The sequence below is a fragment of the Amblyomma americanum genome, chromosome 10 (assembly GCF_052857255.1).
Source record: "Amblyomma americanum isolate KBUSLIRL-KWMA chromosome 10, ASM5285725v1, whole genome shotgun sequence".
NCBI lineage: Eukaryota > Metazoa > Arthropoda > Arachnida > Ixodida > Ixodidae > Amblyomma > Amblyomma americanum.
The window spans coordinates 532,208-557,192 of record NC_135506.1 but is presented as its reverse complement, the minus strand read 5'-3'; the positions used below and the strand labels follow the sequence as shown (position 1 = coordinate 557,192).

The 24,985-nt window shown below is 48.1% G+C and overlaps 2 protein-coding genes across 3 annotated transcripts in view; one reads left to right on the top strand and one right to left on the bottom strand.

Moving 5' to 3' along the window:
• LOC144107656 (tRNA selenocysteine 1-associated protein 1-like) overlaps positions 1-11,781 on the top strand; it is a 30,216-nt gene extending 18,435 nt beyond the window's left edge. The window contains exon 7 of the mRNA XM_077640759.1: positions 11,013-11,781. Coding sequence (XP_077496885.1) covers positions 11,013-11,079 — 67 coding nt within the window. The 3' untranslated portion in view covers positions 11,080-11,781. The remainder of the gene's footprint in view (positions 1-11,012) is intronic.
• A 7,331-nt stretch (positions 11,782-19,112) lies between these two features.
• On the bottom strand, positions 19,113-24,550 carry LOC144108789 (NADH dehydrogenase [ubiquinone] iron-sulfur protein 5-like). 2 transcript variants are annotated; one of them, XM_077641970.1, is made up of 3 exons: positions 24,475-24,550; positions 24,165-24,382; positions 19,113-19,297 (listed from the first exon to the last, which is right to left on the bottom strand). In XM_077641970.1, exons 2-3 carry the CDS (start codon positions 24,345-24,347, stop codon positions 19,175-19,177), a joined length of 306 nt encoding a protein of 101 aa, XP_077498096.1. In that variant the 5' UTR covers positions 24,348-24,382; positions 24,475-24,550; the 3' UTR covers positions 19,113-19,174. The 2 variants fall into 2 exon arrangements, with proteins under 2 accessions (XP_077498096.1, XP_077498097.1); XM_077641971.1 differs by having other exon boundaries at positions 24,470-24,543.
• Between the last annotated feature and the right edge of the window lie 435 nt (positions 24,551-24,985).

Genomic DNA, 24,985 nt, shown 5'->3' with positions numbered 1-24,985 from the left:
AAAGTTCCCGAATACTCGCCCAGCGATCGTATACTGTGCAGTCTTTCATAAATTCGACTGTGAAAAAAACCACAATATCTGGGCAAATTAGCCGATGATTGAGTTAAAAAATTCTAGGAAAACAATACAGAGGTCCTATTCCCTTCCTTCTCTGTCTTTAACCACGGGGACCGATCGCATTTCGACGCCGCTAGGCTTGACCTTGTGAGAATTTCCGCAAGTGGGCTTTCTCACATATTACACATCCTGCGAACAAGATGGCCGACGGCCCGCATCGAACAATCGCAACGCGAAATCGAGCCTTTTTTTTAATCCTTCCATGATAACTTACATATTTAATGCCCACATCCAAAGAATGTGTCCTGTCTCATTCATAACTCTCCGAGCTTGACCCCCACCATCCCGTTTTGTAAGCTATGCTATGCAGGAAAGCCTACTTGCGGAATGTCGCGGGAGCCTCCTGAAGGGCCGCGTTGAGTTGTCACAGCAGGGCAAGCGATCCTGTTAAAATTCAGCCTATTGCATGGTGCATTGTAACCCACGCACCTCTTTAGTGGGCGTAACGGCAGGCGTGACAACTATCGGGAGGCCCCTGTCGCTAGGTCAAAAGAATAGCCTGGCCGCGTAGTTTCGGTTTCTGAGCTTTGCCGCTGCCCTGCGGCAATTGCAACTGTCGGCCCACGCATTCGCCGGTAGTCCGATTCCAGCTCCGCACACCTTTCGGGCGCCAACTGGCGCGTCGCAGGTGATTTCTTTTTCCTTTTTAAAAACCGTCTCGCTGTTCCGACGCCAGTGTGTGTTCCCCGGCCCCTTGCTTGCATTTGTTGTTCTTCCAGCACACTAAAATGGGCGGCTCGTCACAGGCTTACAGGTGTTAGCTCGATGAAGCCGCCTCATAAGGCCTTACTGCATGTTATTTTTTGTTGCCAGTCTTGTCATTTAATGGATTTTGTTTTGTATGACCTCATTATAGTTTACTGTTATACTGTCTAATCAAGTAGTATACATTTCTGTGCACATCATGTTTTTTTATACGGTACTGAGGCAGTCTAGTTATGTTTATTTTAGTTGCAAAGATCATACTGTTTTGAAAAAAATAAGGGCAACAACATTCGCTTGTTTATCATTCTGTGAAATTTTTTTTTTTGTGCTGTACAGATATTCGTATTCGAAATTTTCAATATTCGCACACCCCTAGTTAATACGTTTATACGGTATCTCGATTCACTGCATCCAGGCGGAGCTGATTCTGGGTCGCTCCAGACTTTCGTGAAAGTAACTTTGCATGCCGTATCTCGAAAGTTTTCAATCGGTTTTAAATTGAGCACAGCCGAGAGTGGCGGAGATTTTGTTTGATGACCGCCAAGTACGCTTTTTGCTATGTTGTTGCCAAGATCTTCATGGGCGCAAATCAGCCTAATAAAGAGTATCATTTGGAAGCCCTTATCGCTGTTTTCCTGCACGCCGGACTGCCGTCGCCACTACATGACATCTGGTAGAGGTGCAGGGTAGCCGTTCATGTACTGACACTGCCTTCAGGTCGTGACGCCAGCCCTATGCGCTTAGTACTGGAGGACGAACCACCAGTTCACTGAGCCAGCCGACGTCTCCAGGGAGCACAACCTGAGTTTGGACCTTACTGACCCGCACCCGACGACGAAAAGACGCCATAATGTCAACCATGGCCTCGTCACAGACATCAACCCTGATTGTTCTGCAGCAGCTGTGGAGGCCTCCAACATTCAGTGGCTCCCAAGGCGAAGAGCCCTAAGAATGGTTGGACCAGTTTGAGCACTTGGCATCGTTCAACAGTTGGCATGATGCGACTAAAATAGGACAAGTCTTTTTCTCACAGGAGGGCTCAACACGCACGTGGTATGAAAACCACAAGTCTTCCCTACTATTCAAGAAGGAACTTTTGAATGCATTCACCAGTGTGGTGAGGAAAGAAAGAGCTGAACGACTCCTCGAGTCCAGAAACGAGCCCGTATGCGGTTACATTGAAGAAATGAAGCTCCTCTTTCATTGCACTGACCCCGATGTGACCGACGAAAAGTAAGTTCAGTTTTTAATGTGTGGTGTCAAAGAACAATTCCTTGCCAGCCTCATCTGCCAACTGCCAAAAACCGTCGAGGAATTCGTGCGTGAAGCCTGCACCATCGAGAAGACCTTCAACTTCTGGACTCTGCAGTACAACCGCCCTGGAGCGGCAATTCATCCTGACACGATGACCACCACCAGCGACAACTTGCGGGGAAGTTATCCGCGAAATTGTCTGCAAAGAGCTATGATGACTGCTGCCATCCACCCCATAGCTGCAAGCAGCGACTCTCATGGATGCTGTTCAGCAAGAAGTGAAACAGGCATTTGGCACCCTGACTCCGATGGCCACAGAACCCTAGACCGTGACCTACGCCGCTGCAGTATGCACTCCTCAACCCCGTCAACACACCCCACGTCTTCTCCGACATGAACCGCTTGTTCCAGAACGCTGCCTCCCTGCTGCCACCTGCCCAACCTACGAGCAACGCTCAAGCCCCAGGAAATATGATGCCTGGAGGACTTCCAACAACCGGCCACTGTGCTTCCATTGTAGTGAGGCCGGCTATGTTCTTCGGCACTGCCCCTACAGAAGAATGGGCCTGCGTGTCTACTCATTTGATGCCCCACGACCCCACCCCGGCCAACGACCCCTGGGGATAGACAAGCACTATCATGAGCAATATGAGCAGGAACACAGGAGTGCATGACACATAGCCTCAGACCCTGCTCGTGGCAGTGTACGGCGACTGCTTTTGTCAGCACTGTGGAGAGGGTTCTGCTGCGTTGCCGGATTCTTAAAAATGGAAGAACACACCACCCTTTCCACTGTTTCTGAAAGCGGCCACCATGTATCGATACAAGTAGGATTCGAGGCTATCAGGCTCTCATGTTCCTGCTCATATGGCTCATGATAGCACTTATGCTCAGAGGATCACGTGTCATCAAGATGTTTGTCCTGCTCACCATCCACACCACTGTAGCTATGCAGCGGCTATTTGTGGAACCTGTGGAGATGAGGTTGATCCGATCGCGCCTTATGAAGACGCTGCACCCGCTACGCCGCACACAAACACAAGCTCGACCACTGCGCGATCGGGCTTCAGAATGACTCCTGCAATCCAGAAAAGCCCCGACGACACCAACTCCCTACGATCCGTATACCTCTAGAGCCAGGACTTGGAAGTGGTTATAGACGGCCGGAAAGTTACCTCTCTAGTCGACACGGGTGCCGATCACTCGGTGATGAATGTAACATTCGCCGTGCAATTGAGAAAAGTCATGATTGCTTGGGGCGGCCGACAAATTCGCACCACTGGAGTCCATCTCATTATGCCATCGGGGCAATGCTCAGCGCGAGTCTCCGTCAAGGGACATACCTATTCTGCGGCCTTCATAGTGCTACAGCAGTGTTCCTGCAACATGATACTGGGCACTGATTTCCTTAATGAACATCAGGTGATCATCGGCCTGCATTGCAAGCTCATCACGCTTTTGGCAGACCAAGCCATCCCTTCGATGACAGCCATGGAGCAGCATCTTGCCCTTAGTGTCCCGGATGAACAAGTGAGCATCCCACCCCGTAGGTGCCATTGATGCCAAAAAATATGGAAGCTCTCAGCGAGGGGAACACAAAGTTGCTTCTAAAGCAAGGAATCTGCATCGCAAGAGGCATTGAATATGTCCACAGTGGACAAGCTAAAGTGCTGCTGACGAACTTCAGCGAAGAATATCGGCATGTTAACAAAGGAACGATTGCTTTCTTCGACGAACTGTCCAACATTCACGATGCCTTCGCCCTCTCGAATAGAGTCCCAGCAGATTCACCTAAAGAAGATCACAAGCATGTCTTAGACGTAAACCCAGCCCTGCCCTGTAACAGACAAGGCCAGATCCGCAATGTGCTGCAAAGCTACAGCGAGTGCTTCTCATCATTGCCGACGGTCCGACAAATGCCAATTGCTGAGCATAACCAACCAGCCGATTCCACGTCCTCATAGAAACTTTCAACGGTCTGGTCATCATGGCTGGATGTGGGTGCATAGGCCTGCACCACTTTCAGCTTGTACCTCTTATTCAGTCTAATTACTATAGCTGCTACCCTCTCGTTAATGCTGTAGAACTCCTCTACGTTGCCAGCTATATCCTTATTAATGAGGAATCCCACACCTAGTTCTCGTCTATCCTCTAACCCGCGGTAGCACAGTATGTGTCCGTCCTTTAGTGCTGTATACGCCTCACCTGTCCTCCTATCTTCACTAAGCCCTATCACATCCCATTTAATTCCCGCTAGTTCCTCAAACAGCACTGCTAGGCTAGCCTCACTAGCTAAAGTTCTAGCGTTAAACGTTGCCAGGTTCAGATTCCAATGGCGGCCTGTCCGGAGCCAGAGATTCTTAGCACCCTCTGCTGCGTCACAGGTCTGACCGCCGCCGTGGTCAGTTGCTCTGCAGCCACTGGGGACTGAGGGCCGAGGGTTAATTGGTTTGATCATAGAAGGTTGTGGCCAAGTACTACACCAGGGTGGCCAAATCCTGCTCTGGTGAGAGAGTGCGTTGTCGGTTCTGGTTACCGAGATCAGGCCGCACTCCAGGCCTGGTTATGCAATTCCATCGACACGCGTTTTTTTTTTTTTTTACTGGAAAAATACTGGAAAAAATATATAGCAACTGCACAGCTACTATAGTCCTCCATAAAGTCAGCAATAAAATTCCAATAAGAAAGGGCGTCAGGCAAGGAGACACGATCTCTCCAATGCTGTTCACCGCATGTTTACAGGAGGTATTTCGCGGCCTGAATTGGGAACAGTTGGGAATAAGAATAAATGAAGAATACCTAAATAATCTGCGATTTGCTGATGACATTGCCTTGCAGAGTCACTCAGGAGGTGAACTGCAAATCATGATCAATGAGTTAGACAGGCAGAGCAGATCGATGGGTCTAAAAATTAACATGCAGAAAACCAAGGTAATGTTCAACAGCCTAGCAAGGGAACAACAGTTCACAATTGGCAGCGAGAGCCTAGAAATTGTGACGGAATACGTCTACTTAGGGCAGGTAGAGACAGCTGATCCGGATCATGAGAGGGAGATAACTAGAAGGATAAGAATGGGGTGGAGCGCATACTGCAAACTCTCGCAGATCATGACTGGCAGTTTACCAATTCCCCTCAAGAGGAAAGTGTACAACAGCATAATCTTACCGGTACTCACCTACGGGGCAGAAACCTGGAGGCTAACGAAAGAGTTCAGGTTAAGTTACGAACAACGCAGCGAGCCATGGAAAGAAAAATGATAGGTGTAACATTAAGAGATCGGAAGCGGGCAGAGTGGGTGAGGGAACAAACACGGGTTAATGACATCCTAGTAGAAATCAAGAGAAAGAAATGGGCTTGGGCAGGGCATGTAATGCGAAGGCAAGATAACCGCTGGTCCTTAAGGGTAACGGAGTGGATTCCAAGAGAAAGTAAGCGGAGCAGGGGGCGGCAGAAGGTTAGGTGGGCGGATGAGATTAAGAAGTTTGCAGGCAAAGGGTGGATGCAGCTGGCAAAGGATAGGGTTAATTGGAGAGACATGGGAGAGGCCTTTGCCCTGCAGTGGGTGTAGTAAGGCTTATGATGATGATGATAATGAACCAACCAGCACAATTGCCCTCTGCGTCAAAGCCTCTACCATGTGTTGCCACAAGAACAAGTCATCCAGGACCAACTGGAAGAAATGCTTCGCGATGACATCATCCAAGCCATTAAAGAGCCCCTGGGCAGTACCGGTTGTTCTAGTGAGGAAGAAAGACTGCGCACTTCGATTCTCTGTCGATCACCGCTGCTTGAACAGCATAACAAAGAAGGATGTCAACTCCCCTCTTCCACATCGACACACTGGACCTGCTCTGCAATGCCAAGGTATTTCTCATCGAGGTCAAAGAAAGAGAGCGCGAGAAGACCACATTCATAACTCTGGTCTCTTTAAAGGTCAGGATGATGCCATTTCGTCTCTGTTCCACACCAGCGATGTTTCAGCGAGTATTGGATACGGTGCTGGCAGTCCTGAAGTGGAAAATTTGTCTAGTCTGTGACGAAAGACCACTCCCACCCGATCAGCAGGATTTCTGAATCGCATTGAACCCCCCTCAAGGCTCATCCAGCAGATCGACATGGACTTGCTTGGCCCTTTCCCATAGTCAACGTCTGGAAATAAGTGCATCATCATAGCGACCGACTACCTGACCCGCTTTGCCGAGGCAAAAGCCGTATCGAATGGAACAGCTGAAGTCTCCAAATTTTTCGTGGAGTGCATTCCTCTGCGACATGGCACCCCTGATGTGCTCATCATGGATAGGGGAACAGTGCTCACTCACGGTAAAACTGAAGCAAACCATCCTGCGCTACAACCAAACAAGCCACCGGAGAACAACTGCATACCATCTGCAGACCAACGGACTGGCGGAACACCTGAAAAGAACCATCACCGACATTTTTTATATGTATGACGATGCTGAACACAGGACCTGGGATGTCATCCTGCCTTACATTGTCTTCGCCTATAACACCGCAGTGCAGGACACCATCCAGATGACTCCCTTCAGGCTCGTCCAGGCAGGCAGGCCATGACCACGCTAGACGCCATGCTGCCCAATGGTACAGAAAAAAAGCGATGACGTCGCCACCTACCTTCATCGCCCAGAAGCCCAAAGACTTGTCTGATTAGGGATCAAAGACCAGCAGCAGACCGATGCTAGACGTTATAACCTATGAAGACACAACGTGGAATACAAGCCAAGAAACCGAGCCTGGGTTTGGATGCCCATTTGCCGCCACGTAATTGAGTGAAAAGCCTTTGCACTGCTATTTCGGCCTGTACAAGGTTTTTCATCGGCCAGGTGAACTGGACTATGAAATCATCCTTGATGAAATGACTGCATCTCAGCGATGCCACATACGACCAGAAGTTGTTCATGTCGTCCGTCTAAAGCCCTATTACTATAAGCGCTAAAGGATGCTGTGTTCCCACTCTTGGTGTTTATTGTGCACAATTTGTTTTGTTTCTAGTTGCCTTATATTTTCTGAAGCATCGGGTCGATGCTTCTTTGAGAAGGCAGTAATGCCGCGAACCTTTCTGCTGTTTGTTTGTTCACTCTTTAGAGGTACCGGTGGGCGGCTTTATCGCTTTGTTTTTGATGCAAGACGCGACTCGATTTATCGATTGATTGCATCCAGGCAGAGCCGATTCTAGGTTGCTCCAGACTGTTGTAGTAACTTTGTGTGCCATGTCACGAAAGCTCGCTATCAGCTTTAAGTTGAGCACGGGCAAGAGCGGCGGGCATTCTGTTGGAAGACCGCTGAGCATGCTTGTTGCTTTCGCCACTTCCAAGTCGTTCAAGCCATAGTGGGCGCAGGGCAGCCCAATCACTGCGCCCAATCAACAGTTTATTTTGGATGCCTCCTTTCGCTGTCTTCCTCACTGCCTGGACTGCCAATAGGAGGTATTCACTGAGGCCGCGCTACCAGTCTGCGCGGCGCCGTGGTCAGCGCACCATGTTGGCGGTCGTTTCACGCCAGCTCGCGCAGCGCGCAGTGTCTGGGTACGTCGTGAGGTACCCGGCCTGTACTGTTCGTGATCTGTAACATCTTTGCACGTCGTTAAATGAGTCAATGTCCATTTTTTTGTGTGAAACGCATATTGTGCTTGAGGTTTGTAGCAGAATTCTTCTGCGCTGTGATATAATCGAGCTACCTGCCACGACTCGACAGTAAAACTGGCCTGCTGCATTGCACGCAACAATGTACACAACTTGCAGCTTTTAATATCAGTTGATAACTGTCTGCTACTCATGCAGGACACATCTTGGATAAACAGCATATGATTAATTACCTCATTCCAAAACTGGTGCCGCAGAAACTCATATTTCCAGCGACTGTAATCTGCGAACTGCTGAAACTTCAGACGGTGTTTCAGCAGAAAGACAAAACGTCATAGCGGTCCTATTTACGTGACAAAACGGTTGAATAAATACCGTCATGCGCTTGCAACATGAACGGCAGACGTAGCGGCGTACCAGCTTTCATTGCAGCAGCGTAGCCCTGCTTCCAATGCGCAAGACCTGGAATCTAGGCCGGTTCGCAACAACGTGATGTGCAGCAATTACGCTACATTCAGTAGTAACACGTCACTTTCAGCAGATAGCGATGACAAGTTTAGGTAGCTTAACAAACACACGTTTAATTACTCATGTCTTCAAAAATGGCACTTCGGCTATCGGCACCGTCAGCACGACTCTTGGGCTCACCTGGCTGTCAAGCAATTGCACCCTTTCTTGATTTGTATGCTTTAATTCCTTGGCCTGTCTACAAACTTAAGCTGTGCACAAGGGGGGCCTCCATATCGGTGAATTAGATGCACAACAGCAGTCCTGTATGTCCCACACCACGCCAGTGCTTCCGCATTCCGTGTTTTCACAAAGTGGAACCTTTTCATTGTGCCCGCTCTTTTCTGTTACGCCCAGGTCACGGAGTCCCCACTCAGTCACACGGTGTTACGGGTCGGACAGAAATTATCTTCGGCGAGACGCAAAATACACTCACATTTCACGCATCACCAGTGATTAAATGCTGCGGCTGGTTGTGGCAACCATGCGCGTGACCACCATGGCGAGTGCCGCGCTGGCCGTTAACGCCCATTACGGTTGATGTCTTATGAATACTTCCTATATGAACATGCCAATATGGACTACGTGACAGTATGAAATGTAAGACTCTGTTGAAGTTTGGGCATGGGAAGCAAGGTCCCTCTTGGCAGCAAGTTGTCGGCCCAGTGGTATTCCAAACAGCCCGCGAAGTTTGTGCTTGCATGCGTCTCAGCTGGCGAGATCATCTTCATGGGTGCCTCGTACCAAACACTAGTGATACCTTTTAGATAGCATATTACATTGGCACGCATGAGATTTGGGTCTCATCGGTTGTGAATGCTCGCACGTTCATACGTGTTGAGCCAATGTTTTACGTCGACGGCATCTGTGCTGGAAAATGTCCCTGGGTCGCGAGGGTAGGCCAGAACAACTGATGTCGTGGTCGGCAGTGTTGTTTGCTGCAAGGCATCTTGGGGTATGATTAAGGGGCAGAGTTGGCGTCTGCTGTGTAGCTCAGTTGCTTGCTGTAGGCGTTGGCAAAATCTGTGCCTCCACGAAATATGCAGCGGGGAAGAATACAAGTATTCACAGAGAGACATATACCGGCCGCTGGGATAGCTGCGAGCAGCGCCGAGCAGGCTGAGAGAGTTTTTCATCGTCTTCGATTCGAGGCATAGTGCATTTCTTCGTCGACGTCATCCATCTTCAACTGGTGGTGTAGTGCATCTCTTCATCGTTGGCAGCCCGCTACAATATCAACGACCGCTCTGCAAATTTTCTTCACCCTTACCGTGATATTTTGGTGGACGAAAGTATGGGCAGATCTAAGGCTCGATCTGGAATTCAGCAATGCATGAAAGGTAAAATTGCAAAATGGGGATTCAGGTTGAGGGCATAGGCGGATTTAAAAACACGGTACACTGTTAAATTCATAGTGTGCACTGTAAAGCATGAAAAACAGTGCCAATGGTTTAGCCTTCCATGTTATTTCGAAGCCCAGCAGCGGGCGCCTTGACCAAGGTTACATTGTTCATATGGACAATTTCTATACATCTGCATAGCTGCTCCATTGGAACAAGACACTGGCTGGGAGCATGGTGAAGAAAGATGGACATGGGTTCTCTCCTAAACTGATAAGTATCGTACGGGAGCGAGAGAGGAGATATTCACTGGCTGCGAGGCATGGGGGTTTTTCACCTTCAGTGGAAGGATTGTCGCGCAGTCATCAATTTGGTAAGCACAATTACCGACTTGTGCCTGCCAAACGGGGAGAAAAAAAAAGAGATGCCAGGATGCTTGGCAGCGATAAATCTGATGAACTGATAGGGTTGTACAGTGTTATCCAAAAAATGCTACCGATGCTGGAAAACCTTTTTTTTTTTTCATTGTGTCCGCATTGCGGTACAGCCACATTTTGTTCCAGGAGCATTGATAGCAGCACCCGGGGACACTAGAGATTTCTAAGCTCTCTGATTATGATCAGCTAGGTTTCAGAATGGAACTGATTCAACAGCACTTGGAAATTGAGGACGCGGCACCAGTTCATGCCCCACCGTTAGGTGTCCAGCACAAACCTGAGGAAAGAAACACATTGAAATTGCAGAAAATGCTATCAGGACAATAAGAGCACAAGACAAATATGTACAGCCCCACATGTGATGTCTACATGTGTTCCACATCACAGAAGAAAAATATGAGGCCTAAAATTTTTATAAATGGCTCCTTTAATAAATTTCAACATGAAAAAGCTGATTTCATTTACTGTTGTGATTGGCTGACGGAGTAATGCAACATGTTGCGGACCGTGGCCCAGTGTTCGCAACTGCTGTTTTTTTAAGTTGTATCCTACTATAGTAGAAGTGCATAGTACATTGTTAAAAAAAATTGCACTATTTTGGTTTAGTGGCTCTTCATAGCACTATAAAGTCACTCCCCGTGCAAATGAGGTTCCTGCTGCATGAAGGTGCCCATTTGTGTGCCAAAGTGCAGTGCAAAGGTTGTCACATTGGCAGTTTCTTATGCTGCCAGTAGATGGCAGCAGAGTGCTGCAAGAATGGGCAGTTCAAATGACCTTTGAGGTTTTCTTTGCTTGTTTACTTATTTTGGACCACGAGAATACAAAAAAAAAACTGTTTTGCTATAACCGATAGCATGTCAAGCCTTTTCCATTTTGTTATAGAAATCTCCCATTGAAATAAAGCGTGGACCAACTGAACCTTGCTTTTAGTTTGTTTTATCTGGTAACTCTTTGTATCCGTGTTTGTTATGATGAGCTTCAACTGAAGTCACTTTGGCAACAGCTATTTCGAAGCCCATTGTTTGACCTTTGTTGCTGCATCTCTCTTCAGGGCTGCTACCGGTGGAGGTGGTGGTCAGCAAGTCTATTACCGTAGCCAGTCGTCAAACTACTACTAGGTGCGGAGAAGCGTTCTGCTGGCTGTCAGGATTACAGACCCCCTGCACAACAGCCTTGTGTGCATTGGATGCCTGTTCGTGCTTTTAATAAATGTTTTTGGGAGCCATATTGTAGCTGTACATATGAACACTTAAAGACTGAACCATCTAGATCATAAGAAGTTTATCATGAGCATGTTTCCACATCTTTTATGCCCACAATTGCACTTAACTCTGCGGTTTGGATTTGATGGGAACCAAAAAGTTGTCTAAATTACGCTGCTAGAAATCTTCTTAATATAAATACGAATTAAGCGAGGCAGGCTGTCCAAAATTCGCTGCACATGGTATTTAAGGTGGCCAAGGCATCTAGAAACAATGTTTATTTCAAGTAATCGCATACATTTTGTGGGAGACAGTTCGCAAGAGCTGGTTAGGTCATGTTTGTAGGTATCAGGTGGAGACACTGTATTTAAGCATTGACTTTTAAAATGTGTTCACTCTTAAGTTTGGTTGCACAGTACAAAAGCTCACAGCATAATTTGTCACTTCTTTGTATTTCTGATCATTGATTAGGGTGTGAACGTTGTTTACTCAATTTTAAATGCTGGAATGGACATACTGACCTCTGCAGGTGTTTCATGTAGATCACTCTGACCATTTGTATCTTTCTTTACAATGTTGTTTTTTGGCACTTAAATAAAGCTACCCTGTTCAGCTTAATTTGTGTCCAGCAGTCTTGCTTTGAAGTGTGCATCACTTAATTGCAAGCGTTATCTGTATTCTTTTTTTGATCTGAAAAGGATGGAGAAAAAGTGTGAATAGTCGAGCAGTCTGAAAAAGTGAACAGTGCCATTGACAGTGTGGTGGCTTCGTTGTTTATGGCGCTTATGCGCTTGTCATGCACCAACCGCAGGGTGAAACTAATATTTTCTGCCTCCTAAATAGGTCAGCTACTGTATTTTGTTTCACATTTGTAGCTGATGATTGCCTGCAGTGCAAACTGCATGATGTTATGCTCAAGGGAGCTGCTTGCAGCTGTGCTGTTGTCATGCCAGCCTTCGGTCATGGCTTCAGAGCAGAGCTAAAGTGCAGGTTAGGAATTTCAGCAATATTTTTTTTGTTTGTGGTAAACATTAGAGCAGAGGTCCCTATGCGTCGCAATGGTGCTAGGTTAAACATGTCCCACGCAAGGCAGGCAGTTGGTGCCAGCTAGGAGGTCTGAGTGAGCGTGCATATTCGTGTCAACGTGTGCTTGCTCGTCAGCAGCCAGTTGCCCGCTGAGGAACTGCTGCTATGCTTGTAAGGACACCAGTGCACTACTGAAGCCAAGGGCACCTTATAGAGCTTAGGTTTGGTTTGGTTTATGGGGGTTTAACGTCCCAAAGCGAATCAGGCTACGAGAGACGCTGTAGTGAAGGGTTCCGGGAATTTCGACCACCTGGGGTTCTTTAACGTGCACTGACATCGCACAGCACACGGGCCTCAAGAATTTCTCCTCCATCGAAATTCGACCGCCGCGGCCGGGATCGAACCCGCGTCTTTCGGGCAAGCAGCCGAGCGCCATAACCACTCAGCCACCGCAGCAGCTCTTATAGAGCTTAGAAGTGGACAGCAGCCCTGGCCTTGCATCATGCACGCCTCTACAAGGGCTGACTTCTCACATGACCGTACACCGAGTGCCAGTTCACATCGTGTCGGATATCTGGATGCAGCAGAAGTTACTTGAGGCTACTTTGGAAACCCAAGGCGCGGCGGTGGAGGAATGACGGAAGCATCACGGGCTCAGTTACCCTTTGGCTGGAATAAACACACACCACTGAGGAGGAGGCCTACAAGCGCACACCAGGATGAACGGGCGTGCCGGTGGCACGATCTGGTTTCACAGCATGAGAAACTGTGGTTGCCCGTGGACAGCTGGAGGTGTGTGTGCCTGCATGCAGTGGCATACGTGCAGGAATTTGGGGGCGGGTCTCTACTGTGCCGTGTGAAAACGAGCAATTTGTGCTCTTCAATTGGCTCAAGCCCAAGGACAATAATTGCCTGCCTAGGGACCTAGGTACATTACATGGCTTAAAACTTGGAGTTCCATCGTCGCAGAAGGCTTTTCTTTATCCTACATCATGTAAAATAAATTTCTCTTCTGACTGGAATAGTCTGCTCCTGATTCTGCACTTCGGAGGAGGAAGCAAAAACTTCGGGACCATCACGAAGTTCGAACAAATTGTTCGTTTGGCGCAGTCGACAGGATTCTCCAACGACAAGTGACTGCAACCAGCAGCAGTGGACAACAGTGGTAGCGTGGATGGCAGGCCCGGCAACGTCATTGAGGCTACCTGCAAGACCAGTCCCTCCAGCATTGTGCAAGAGAAGAGCATTGCGGTGAGACGCTTTGGAAGTCAGGTGAGCGCCTCTTGGTTTCCTGTCGGAATGGTTGATGGTGGTGCCATACAACTTGCAAGACAGGGACCTTAACACCACGGATATGGGGACTGACTGGGATGAAAGCTTGCAGGAGTTGGTGGTGACCAGGGACGCGGCAGGGGATCTGACTAGCGTCATGTCAGAAACGGCGTCGGAGCAGCAGATCAAGATGCTGCAGCTTCGATTTAAAATTGCTGAGGCAGAAAAAAAAAAGCAGCGTTTAATTCCAGAAAGCCAGATGATGTGAGCCCAAGAGAACAGTAGCAGCGGAGCGCTGGCTGTGGGTAGGTCGGAGAGTATAGGCGTTTAAAATATGCGAAATTATAGAAGGGAGTACTAGCACCAATGCAGATTCTGGAATTCCTGGTGCCCAAATGGTTTGAGGATGTGGAGGCAACTTGATTCGTATGACGTCCCATCAGAGGGGAGTGCCACATTTGAGTGAAAGGGCATGCAAACTGCTTTCTGTGTTGACAACCCACGGAAGAAAGGACTATGAGAAAATTGCGGGTGTTCTAGAGGGTTTGAGGTTGTCAGTGGCAGAACAAAGAAGGCTGTTTGCAGGGTCAGCAAAGGTGTCAAATGAGACAATTGATTCGCAATCCGGCTAATAAACTATTTCGATTAATATACGAAAACCTCAAAGGTCTGCAGAATTAAAGCAGTAATTGACACAGGCAGGTTCAAGGACTGCTTGACAGCAGAGGCAAGGGCTCGTGTGGTTGTCAATGAGAGCGACATGTTCCTCGTTCCAAGCAAAGTGGCCAAGCTGGTGGAGAGTTGTGACAAACGTGTGAGGCGTACACCAGGATTAGTAATTTGTTCGAGAAGCTATCGAATGAGGATGAGAAGGAAGGGTCTGGTGCAGTGTCTCGTCAGCGGGAAGAAAAGGACGGTGCTTTGAGTGTAAGTCATCAAACCACTTGCATTGGGATTGCCCCAAGAAAACAGGAGATAAGGCGGCAACAGAATCCAGGAAAAACCGCATTGTTGAGGCCAAAATAAATACTCCTTTGAAGAAGTGACTTCGGGAATCGATTTCGCCATGGAGGAAACGGAGAGCAGGTACGAACTTCCTCACAACTGTAAGGTTGCAAACCTCGAACCTGAGTCATCATGCGAGCGTTGGCACCGGAGTGTGAGCTAGCTGGTCTAAAGCTCCAGGTGAGCATTCTGAGAAGTAAGCACTGAGTTGGCGTACGTCCCTGTCACAGCAAAAGAAGGTCCGCCGTTCATCTTGTTCGATGCTGCGCAACCAGCTTTGCTTTGTGCGCTGACCGACAAATTGCTGGCCGGAGTAGATGCGCTCATAACTCCTGCAGACTAGAGTGAACTCCTTAAAGGGGCTGTGAAACGCGTTCCGAGGAGAGCACATTAACTCACTTAATCACTGCACTGTGTTGCCAAGAAAACCAGAGCCAAATAATACTCTTCTACACGCAGCAGACGGCCCACAATCACGCGTCGAAGTTGGCGAGCTCTTCCCGGCGACTTTTTCATGCTCGCACCCTCCTCCGTCCCCCGCATCTGCGTAGACAAGGTGAGAGGTGGCCATTGGTTAGATTCTTTCAGACGCCAGGCAGCTACCGTGGCCGCGGCCAATAAGCCGCTTATCTCCGGCGGGTCGGGAAGCTCTGCTTCCAGAGGCGTGCAAAAAGTGACGAGAGGAGAGAGAAAGGCGCGAAGACGCTGAAATTCAAATTTTAACTACAGATAACTCAGCTTACACAAAGCGCATTTAAAAAAATCCTTGTTGGACACTATTCGTGAAGCGGCGTGCTTCAATATCCCAGGCATGCCGCAACTTTATTAGAGCCCCCTTCACAGCCCCTTTAATGAACAGGCAATTGTAAGCGATGTTCTGCCTCTGCATGTGGAAAAATGCAGCAGAACAGAAATATGAGCACATGGGTGTGTCCTTGGCAGTCACGGGAATAGATAATCGAGCTGAGCAAAAGCAGAACGCGCGACCAGTTTTTCGTGAGGCACAAGAGAATGACTCGTCGCAACAGGATGCTTTGAAACGGGACAAGCCTGGCAAGCACGGAATGCTGATCCATGATGAGCTACTCTATCATCATCAGGGCCACGTAGCGAGACGCATGTGCACAGTTGGTAATGCCATCGCATAAACAGCTGGAGGATTCGCCGTGGTCAGGTCACCTTGGGGAACGCAAGACATTGCAGCATGTAAAAGTGTTATTTCATTGGCCGAACGTGAGCTGCGATGTCAGAGTATTATCGATTGTGCCACCAGTGTCAAATTATTGCCGCCATGAAAACGCGGGACCATGTGCCCATAACGGCGTTGGCCAGGCCTAGCGCACCATTCGAGGTGGTGTACATGAATTGTATCGGTCCATTTTACCCACCAAGGGGACATTGTTATGCACTGTGCATAGCCAGTTGGCATACCAGATGGCCGGAAGTTATTTGTTTGAGGTCTTTGACGGCTAAGGCAGGCTACCTTTGCCGTCAAAGACCTCAAACAAATAACTGGATATGCCTGAGACCATGTGCTCGGATCAGGGCAGAAATTTCATGTCAACTTTGACTCGGATTGCCCCCGCAGAAATTGGGAGTGACTTGTAGGTTTTCTACCCCAGATCGTCTACAAAGCAATGGATTGGTAGAGAGATAGAGTGCCACTTTTTAAAGGATGCTATTTTACATTGCAAGTGAGCACGGACGTGAGTGAGGTCTAATGGTACCATTCCTGTTAGGGGCGTATCAAGAGGTGCCATGTACACGCCATCACGGGTAAGTCTCCACTCGAGCTTATGCATGCATGGAAGGGTGCCTGTCGGACAACTGGCTATATTGCAAAAGACATGGTCAGGAGACTGGGTCTTGCCGACTCGGTGGCAGTGCCTGCAGCAGACCATCTTGAGAAATTACGAAAGGACCTAGAGGAAGCCAGTGAGGAAACCACTATGAGCAGCGATCTAGCACAGCAGGCTTATGTGCGGAGGTACAACTTGAGGACAACAGTGAACTTACGTCAGGGAACCAGGTCCTTCGGCTGGAGAGGAGAATATAATGGCGCATTGGAAAGGTCCAGCAGTGGTTGCAGAGATGCGGCTGTATAGGTGTGCGAGTGAAACCAGCGATGCAATTCCAATCCGCACTCGTAAGCACGAATACACCTATATGGGAGTAAAAAGGAAGTAGGGAGTCCTCTTGTCCCTTTTCATAAAAGGGAGGACAGCTTACTCCCTTTTTACTCCTTTCTGTTTAGAGATGTGCATGCGAATAAGCTCAGGCTTAGGCTATACTTCGACGCTATGTCGCAACTAGTTGCCAACAATGGGAGCAAGATCGGAGTCCTTTTGCACTCTGTTTTTGGGAGGTTTGGCGTTCGTTGCGTCGGTGGGGGGCCGAGGAGTGCTTGTTGGCAAATATGTAGTTGTTGAAAATACATTAGGCCCCTTTATCGGATGCAGTATGTGCAGAAAAATTTTGAAGACTGCAGCACAGTTCGGTAAGGAGGTGTTGGGTTCGACGTGCCCCCCACGCGATGCAGGCAGTTGGCACCAGCTAGGTCTGAGCGAGTGTACATGCACTTGTTAGCAGCAAGTTGCTTGCTCCATGGTTGAGCGAAACTTCTGCTATGTTTGCGAAGACACCGGAGCGTCATTCAAGCCAAGACCCTTGTAGAGCTTAGAAGCGGATCGCAGCTCTGGCCTTGTATCAGGCATGCCTCTACGAGGGCTGGCCTCTCGCATGACCATGCACTAGTTCACATCGTATCGGCTGATGAAACAGGCGGAATTTTCGTAACCAGAAAAAGCATTGAAAGACTCTGGTATCAGATACCCAGACGCGACAGAAGCTATAGGTGGCTACCCTTAAAAACCGCGATGTACCCAAGCAAGGTGCGGCCGCGGCGGTGGAGGAATGACGAAACTATCGTCAGCTTCGTACGGGGGTCATTTACAGTTATCCGTCTGCTGGAATAAACAGACATGAGGAGTAGGCCTACAAGCACATGAGGATGAACGGACACGCCGGAAGCACGACCTTCTGCTGAACCTGGTTATCGAGAGTAAAAGCCGTGGTGTATTGTGCAAGTAGACACAGCTTGGTGTCTGTAACATTGAGTGCGTTCCGCACACTGGATAGGCAGCGCACCCACCCTGCCGCCCTGGCAGTTAATGGTTGATTGTGAGAGGTTGGTCACCCGATGAACGCTGCGGCCTATTGGTGCAGTGCCGCCTGTATGCCACATCATTTTCAGCGCTAATGCATGCAGCCCACACCTCTCTCTCTCACCACCACCATGTACCTCAAAGCGCGTGTCCACTGATGCAGGGAGCCAGTTATGCGCCCTTCCTTTGATCGGAGTTTAGGTTTAGAACGTTGCCAACGCCAATGAACAAAATAGAGGCGAGCGGCTGAGTGACGTCATAGCTGTCGCGTGGCGTCTCCTCAGTTCAAGGTCAAACTTGTGCACACGGCGAAGCAGCTTGCTACGAGGGGGAGTACTAAACCTTTCGCTTCAAAAGTGTGCTTTCAGCGGCAAGTTATGAAACTTTCCTGAACTGGAAGAAGAGCCGCACCACTTCTATCACATAGCAGGGAAGAACAAAAACAGCTAGGCATTGACAACGAACATGCCGCGCCACTTTTTGTGGATGAGCACGTACCAGAGCACAGCACCAGCTCAGAGTCTGAAGACTCTGCAAGTGTCGATTAAACTTGGAATAAATGCCTCTCATTCCCTGATTGGTGTGTTTTTACTTGCAAAACAATTTTTTTTGCACATCACGTGTATGAGCCGCTAACCGATAATTATCCCTGGAATCTGAAAAAAAAAAGTGCAGCCCTTACACACGTTTATAAGGTATATTGTACGATAGGGTTTAACGCTCCAAAAAGACATAGGCTATGAGGGATGCTGTAGTGGAGAGCCCTGGATAATTTCGGCCACCTGATGTTCTCTAAACGTGCACTAACATTGCACAGTACATGGGCCTCCAGCCTCAACCGCAGCTCGTTGAATAATACATATATATATTAAGGGAGTAATTACTGACGTCCTACCAAGCGCAGGCACACAGAGACACAGGAAAGCTATACAGTTTTTACAATGCAATACCCTCTCTCACACATAAGCTGCTATAGGCAGCTTCTTGCCCGTGCGAACATGTCACGTAACAACGTAACCTACCCGATGATCCATAACAGCGCAACAGACGGGACAAAGAAGAGGAGACACAACACACAGCGCTGTGTGTTGTGTCTCCTCTTCTTTGTCCCGTCTGTCGCGCTGTTATGGATCATCATCAGCACCAACTCGCCCAACAACTGGTTTTGGTAACCTACCCGCCGCTGTGGCTCAATGTTTGAGCGTTCGGCTGGTCAACCTGAAGGTGCAGGGTTTCCATGGAGGCGTAATGCACTGTGCGATGTCGGCGAACATTACAGAATCCTGGGCAGTTGAAATTAATCCCCCCTCCCATCATGGCGCAGTTACTTTCCTCAAAACCAAATTTTATGTGGTCAGTGGCAAAAGGTGAGGGTGAAGAGAATTTTTTCATGAGCCTCACGGGTGCACCTGGCGGAAGCCCTCCTAGACCCCATGCGAAATGTTACGAAAGAACAATATAGAATAGTGCAACCAACAGTGATAACCTGTAAGGGTGCTGCAGTGAACACCCATTTATTTTCTACTGTACACAACACCAGAGGCTCAGTTGTAGGGGTTCCGCATGTTGAAGCCATCCATGGTAGCAGGCTCGGCATACTTGTGCTCGCGCTCACCATTCTTGAACTGTCTCTCCCGTTCCTTTTGCATCAGCTGCACTCGCATCCTCTGTGAACGAGACAGTGGGGTGAGGCAGCACGCAATTTCTCTGCACACTAGCAGCCTCTAGGGCAGCAGTTGCTCGACTGATATGATGTCAAGCAGTAGTGTCACCAGACTTAAGCTTCGCCTTAAGGATATGACCTGATATATGCAGAATGCCATTCTCTACTCTACATTCATAAATCTCTGGAGCCCTCATACCACTCCTGGTGCAGTGGTTAAGCAATGCGCCACAGCTCTGCGATGGCAGGTGCTTCCAGCAGTGTGCCTTGTGGCCCAAGTTGGTATTCCCAAGCGACCAATCATTAATTTAACTGCCACAGTGGGCAGTTTGCTCACTATCCGGTGAGCAGGTTTTGGTAATGGCACAAGGTCATGTGACCCAGGTGGCTCTCTGGGCACCACCTACCAGAGTCATGGTCATGATTTTTGCTCGCAACACCGACAATGCTGACATCAGATTTCCTAGACAAGGCCTTCAATGCTATCGCGTTAATATGACTACCGAAAGGAAACATTTTGTACTCTCAGCTCAAGCAGATCACGCTGCTGGCACACAGTAACCTTATTACTGAACACAATGAGGAAGCAAACACAGCAGGCAGAGCTGAACATTCATTCTGCAAGGCAGTCTCTCACAGAAAATGACCTCAGTGCAAGTCTAATTAAGGCGGTGCATTGCTTAGCTCAGCCAGACTTATCTACTCAAAATTGTTCAAGCCAAAAACATGAGGGACAGTTACAACGTCATTTCGTTCCTTAAAAACCAATTTTCATTTTCAAGCATTCCCTTGTGAAATAGCTGACGTGGTCCATACTTTGCAAAGCAATGCAAAGAAAGACACAGTACTGCGACCACAGTAACGAATATGAACGTGGCTACGGAGAAATGACAACGAAACTGCTGTTATGTCTTCAGCCTTCAGAGGTCACGAAGGTAGATTATTCCAGCATGCCTCTAAGGCATTCATTGTTTATGGTGCTTTGTGTGTATGCATCCATGTGCACAACAGCAATCAGAGCTGGGACTAAATGAAATGTGCTTGCCCACATAGTCTTGTCTGACAAATGTACAGACAAGACTTATACGGGACGCAGTTCGACGAGAAGAAATTATTTCAGCATGGCCAGGCAAAGTAGGTCAATTCAAAGTTTCGAAGCATGAGCGAACATGTGTACTCCATCCACCAGTACAAATACCAACTGATTGCCAAGCAAGGCAATGCCACAATGAATTCTTTTCAACAGCCCACAAACCTTTTGTCCACGACGGTCACAGGCACAAAATTGTAGAGCATGCTTCAACTCCAAACACAGAGTGCAAATTAGGAGGTGTTTAATACATATGCTTGCAAGGACAGTGCTCTCATATAACTCCAACAAACCTTCACTCTTTTTTCTATGGAATGCACGAGAAAAAATGCTGAAGCGCACTGCTCATTATTTTGGCCGCATGTGCTGTTTCACACTTACAGGGAAACTGGGAGCACGTGGTCGCTAAGCACTGCCGCTGACAGTTGGGGGAGAATCGGTGGCAAAGGCGCATGCACCTTGAAGCGCCAATTTTTGTTAGGACAGCAGCTTGGGCATGTTGGTTACTCATTTGTGATGGAACAGCGCTTGTCTCTTGTCCCGTTGTTCTGCGCTGTTCCGCCACAATTCTTGCTGCCTCTCGCCGGCAGCGGTACCTGAACCGTGGCAGCCACAGTTTCCCTTGAAGTGTGAAACAACCTGTAAATTCATGATTTCCTGCAGTGTAATGAAAGTAAAATTTACACACGAGCGCAAGTTTTCAGTCTTTATTACTAATATTATGTGCAGCTTCAGAGCACACTGCAAACGGGAAGCAGTGGGGTGCAGACAAATTGTCTGCCCCACTGCCATGAACAAAACATGTTAGAAAGACAGAGCATGCAAATGTGCACAACATCAAATATTTGTTCCCATATGGATATATCCCGTGGCTCTTTCTGGCTATGTTGGTGGCAGCAAAAGATGCACTGACTGCCTAGAAGATTGCACTAAAGACTTTCCCCGCCACCCAATTCAAGCTCGTGACATCTACACTGAAAAGGAATCCACGAGCAACATTTTGTAGTGAACGACAGCGTAGCCCAGCCCCTGTGATGCATGCCTATGTTGACGCATGCAGTTTACTTGTGAAACCTGTCGATGGATAGCTAACAAGATCGGTCACCACCATCGTCAACTTGTGCTCAGTGTCTGGTGGTGTGGCAACGTCATCTTTCTTGCACTCTTCTTTCACACTTGGTGGGCAGAAGTGCAACCAATAACTTTAGTTCCAGAATCTCCCTCTACTTATCAGTAAGCAAAATGGATGGCACACTTGCATAGTATACACGCCCCACTTCAGTTGTAGTCAACACGGTGTTGTACGCATGTGTTATTATTGCTCCATCATGATCTAATCACACGCACAACCTGGACACATTTCTTATTGCATAAATAATCCGTGTATATTACTTCTCTCCCTTTCCTCTCTTCCTGTCCCCTCACCTCTTTCATTTAATTTCTGCATTCTGCCTGCTATCCTTTATTTCCGCTGCCCCAGCTCAGGTGCTTCAGTATCGATGGCAGATGCCCGGGCAAGAAAAAATCTTTTCCTTCCTTTTTATTATTATTTAATAAAAGCCACTTACTTACTACTTCTAAGGCCTTTTAAGAAAGTTAGAATGAGCGTGTTTTTTTTAAACTGCATGATGCACTCTCATATTTATGAACTATCAGCCAGACCCCTGCAATGGTGAGCAAGCATATTTATGTTCTTGCAATCTAACCTTCATGGATTTGGCTGTCACAGGCTTTCGCACATGAAAGCGCAATCAACACGCAAGGGATGAACTTTCACTTGTTGATCAGGAGACGTCTTTTGAGAGGAGTTCTAGGCTACGTTTGACACCTAACTGTGCAAGAAAAGGAGCACATGAGGTTCACAGGCTAACCGCTTCTGAATGCCTTCCCTTGCCACACTTGCTCTGGTTGAAACAGATGGTTGCGCTCCAGTATGCACTTCATCATTTTGACATGTAGAGACATGGGACAGGCCTTTGCCCTGCAGTGGGTGCAGTAAGGCTGATGATGATGATGATATGCTTACCATATGTCCCGCAGCACTTCAAAGATACCAACTAGCCCTCACACAACTCTTACTACCTGCGCTGCTCCGCCCACGGTTAGACTAATCGCATATGAAACATTCATCCGTACCAAACTTGAATATGCATCGACTATTTGGAACCCCCATCAAGAATACCTAATCCAGGCGTTAGAAGCAGCCCAAACTGAGCTGCTCGTTTCATAACATCCACATATGATTCTCGGCTGAGCGTTACTAATATCAAATCTTCCATTGGTCCAACTCTCCTGTCATCACGACGTAAGATAGCAAGACTTTGCCTATTTCACAAACTTTATCATAATTTCCCGCAATTACGTGAGAGCCTTATTCTGCCCCCCTTGAGCTCCTCCCGACGCTTGTTTAATTGCAGCAGTGTTCAGCGTATTCATGGTACCGCTAATGCTTTCAATAATTCATTTTTGCCAACTGTTACATCCGAGTGGAATGTACTCTCTGACGGTGTTGTCAATGAAACCAACTGAGAAAGCCTTTTTATTTACCTATTTATTGTCTTGTTAATTTCAATGCGTTTACTGTGTTTATTTGTGCTTGCCATTTATATTTGTGTTGTAATGCCCCATTGGCATGCTCACTGGGGACCTTAAGGGAAAATACATGATGATGACTCGCACCCGATTCCGCAAATTCTCGGGCTCCAAAGAGCTTAATTTCACGAGTGAGAGTACAGCTTTTGAGGAGTGCCTTTACAGCCTCCATATGCAACCAAGGCACCGGAATGAGACAACCACGCTGCCTTTCGCCTTATTTTCCTAGATAGGCAAGTAATGTACATGAAGCACAGGTTCATCATGAAATGGTATTCTCCCGTTCGAATCTGATGTTTTCACTCTGCTGTTTTACTTTGTTCAATACCGATGAACCAAAAGAGAGGAATGAGAGTTGACTGAACATGTTCTAGGTGAAGCAGGATAACCAAACTTGGGTACAGTAAAGCCGTGCTCTGTAGCTGATGAAGCTTTTTCATCCGTATACAAAACTTCCTGCACACAGCTCTCGTCTCGACCCGCTCCGCGAGAGACGCTGAGCAACACTAGCGTTAATTTCGCCCCGATGGATGGATGGATACGGCTGAACCCTTTAAATCGGGCGGTGGCTCAGGCCACCTAGCCATGTCTTGTGAAATTTTACTCCTGTCTTGCTTTTAGCCACCAATCAGATAACCTTCGCTTGGTTACTTCTAACCTCTTAAAATCCACTTTCCCTTCACTATCCCTAAACCCCAATGCCTTGGGTAAGTCAGCCCCGCTGCTTTCCACTGTAGGGTGAAGCCCTTTACAGAAAAGTATCAAGTGTTCAGCCGTTTCCTCCTCCTCTCCGCACGCAATGCACAAAGTGCCTATCTCATTGTACCTGACTCTATACGTCTTAGTCCGCAAAACTCCAGTCCTGGCCTCAAACAACAAAGAGCTTCCCCTACAATTATCATAGATATTTTATTTCCTGTTTAAAGGTCCGGTATGTTCCCAGTGCCGATTTCGTCAGCATCCCTGTTTTCGACAGAGCTCTCTCTGTTTCTTTAACCTTTTTCCTAACCGATAATTGCTGATTTGCCCCCTTACCGCTGTCCAGATATTTGCGTGTCAATTTTCTAGTTCGCTTTCTCCGTTTCGTGTCAACATTCTTTATATACAGGTATCTGAAACCGCCAAGCACCTGCGGGCGACATCTGACGACAGCAAGGGTAGACCGGCTTCGAATTGCCGGGGCACTCGCCTGCTTGAAGCCGAACATGCACTCTCTGAAGTCCTCGTCCTCTGCCTTGCACTTCTCAGGAGCCCTGTTCAAACCGTAGGCCTCCTTGCAGAGGGCCAGCTGCATGGAGAACTTGTGGCACTTGCGGTAGCCTTCCGTCTCGACCGAGGGCGACATTAAATCCGTGAACGGCGTGCGGAACATCGTGGCAGCTGCTTGTAGCCCGGCTCCACACAGACCTGCGAAGTCGAATGGTCGACGTTGCAGCTCAAACCACAGCAATGTGGCTAAAATCGGGGACCCTGTTAACGTAACCCGCCACCAACCCGACCTTGCGGTGTTCTAGAAGGCTGCAGCAACGGTTCTAATGAACGTGCTGGATTCGCTACGCTTGGATTGTACAGCGACAAAGCGAAGCCACTGGCTTCGTCCCGAAAGCACGAAATCGGGCCTCAGGCACGGTTTTTCAGTTTCAGTTTCCCATTTATCGTTTCGTCGTTCTCGTCTTTTTCATCGACACTGCCTACCTGTTGCGCCGTCAACTGCATGAGGAGACCAGCAAAGTCTTCGCAAATGACGTTTCAACAATAACGGTCCATTGCATCGCAATAGAACGACACTAGCAGACGACAGGACGTCGCCACACACAGCACGTAAAGAGCTCTGTGTCATCCCATTGCGCTAGCGTCGCCAGCTCTGCTCTTTGTTGTGATACACGTTGTCGCGCTCGAAGCCCAAGTTATACTATCAGTGGGGGATAAATTTCAGAAAGAATAGGTGGAAACCTTTACCAGGCTCTTATCTGGTGAGATGCCGACGGTGTTCTGCTGGTTAACGTCAGC

What these genes read in the sequence shown, in the direction of transcription:
- LOC144108789 (XM_077641970.1), bottom strand. Translation starts at nt 24,347, where the DNA reads ATGTTCCGCACGCCGTTCACGGATTTAATGTCGCCCTCGGTCGAGACG. An exon ending in GCATGTTCGGCTTCAAGCAG is followed by an intron (nt 19,298 to 24,164) that starts GCGAGTGCCCCG and finishes TCTCGTTCACAG; the next exon opens with AGGATGCGAGTGCAGCTGAT.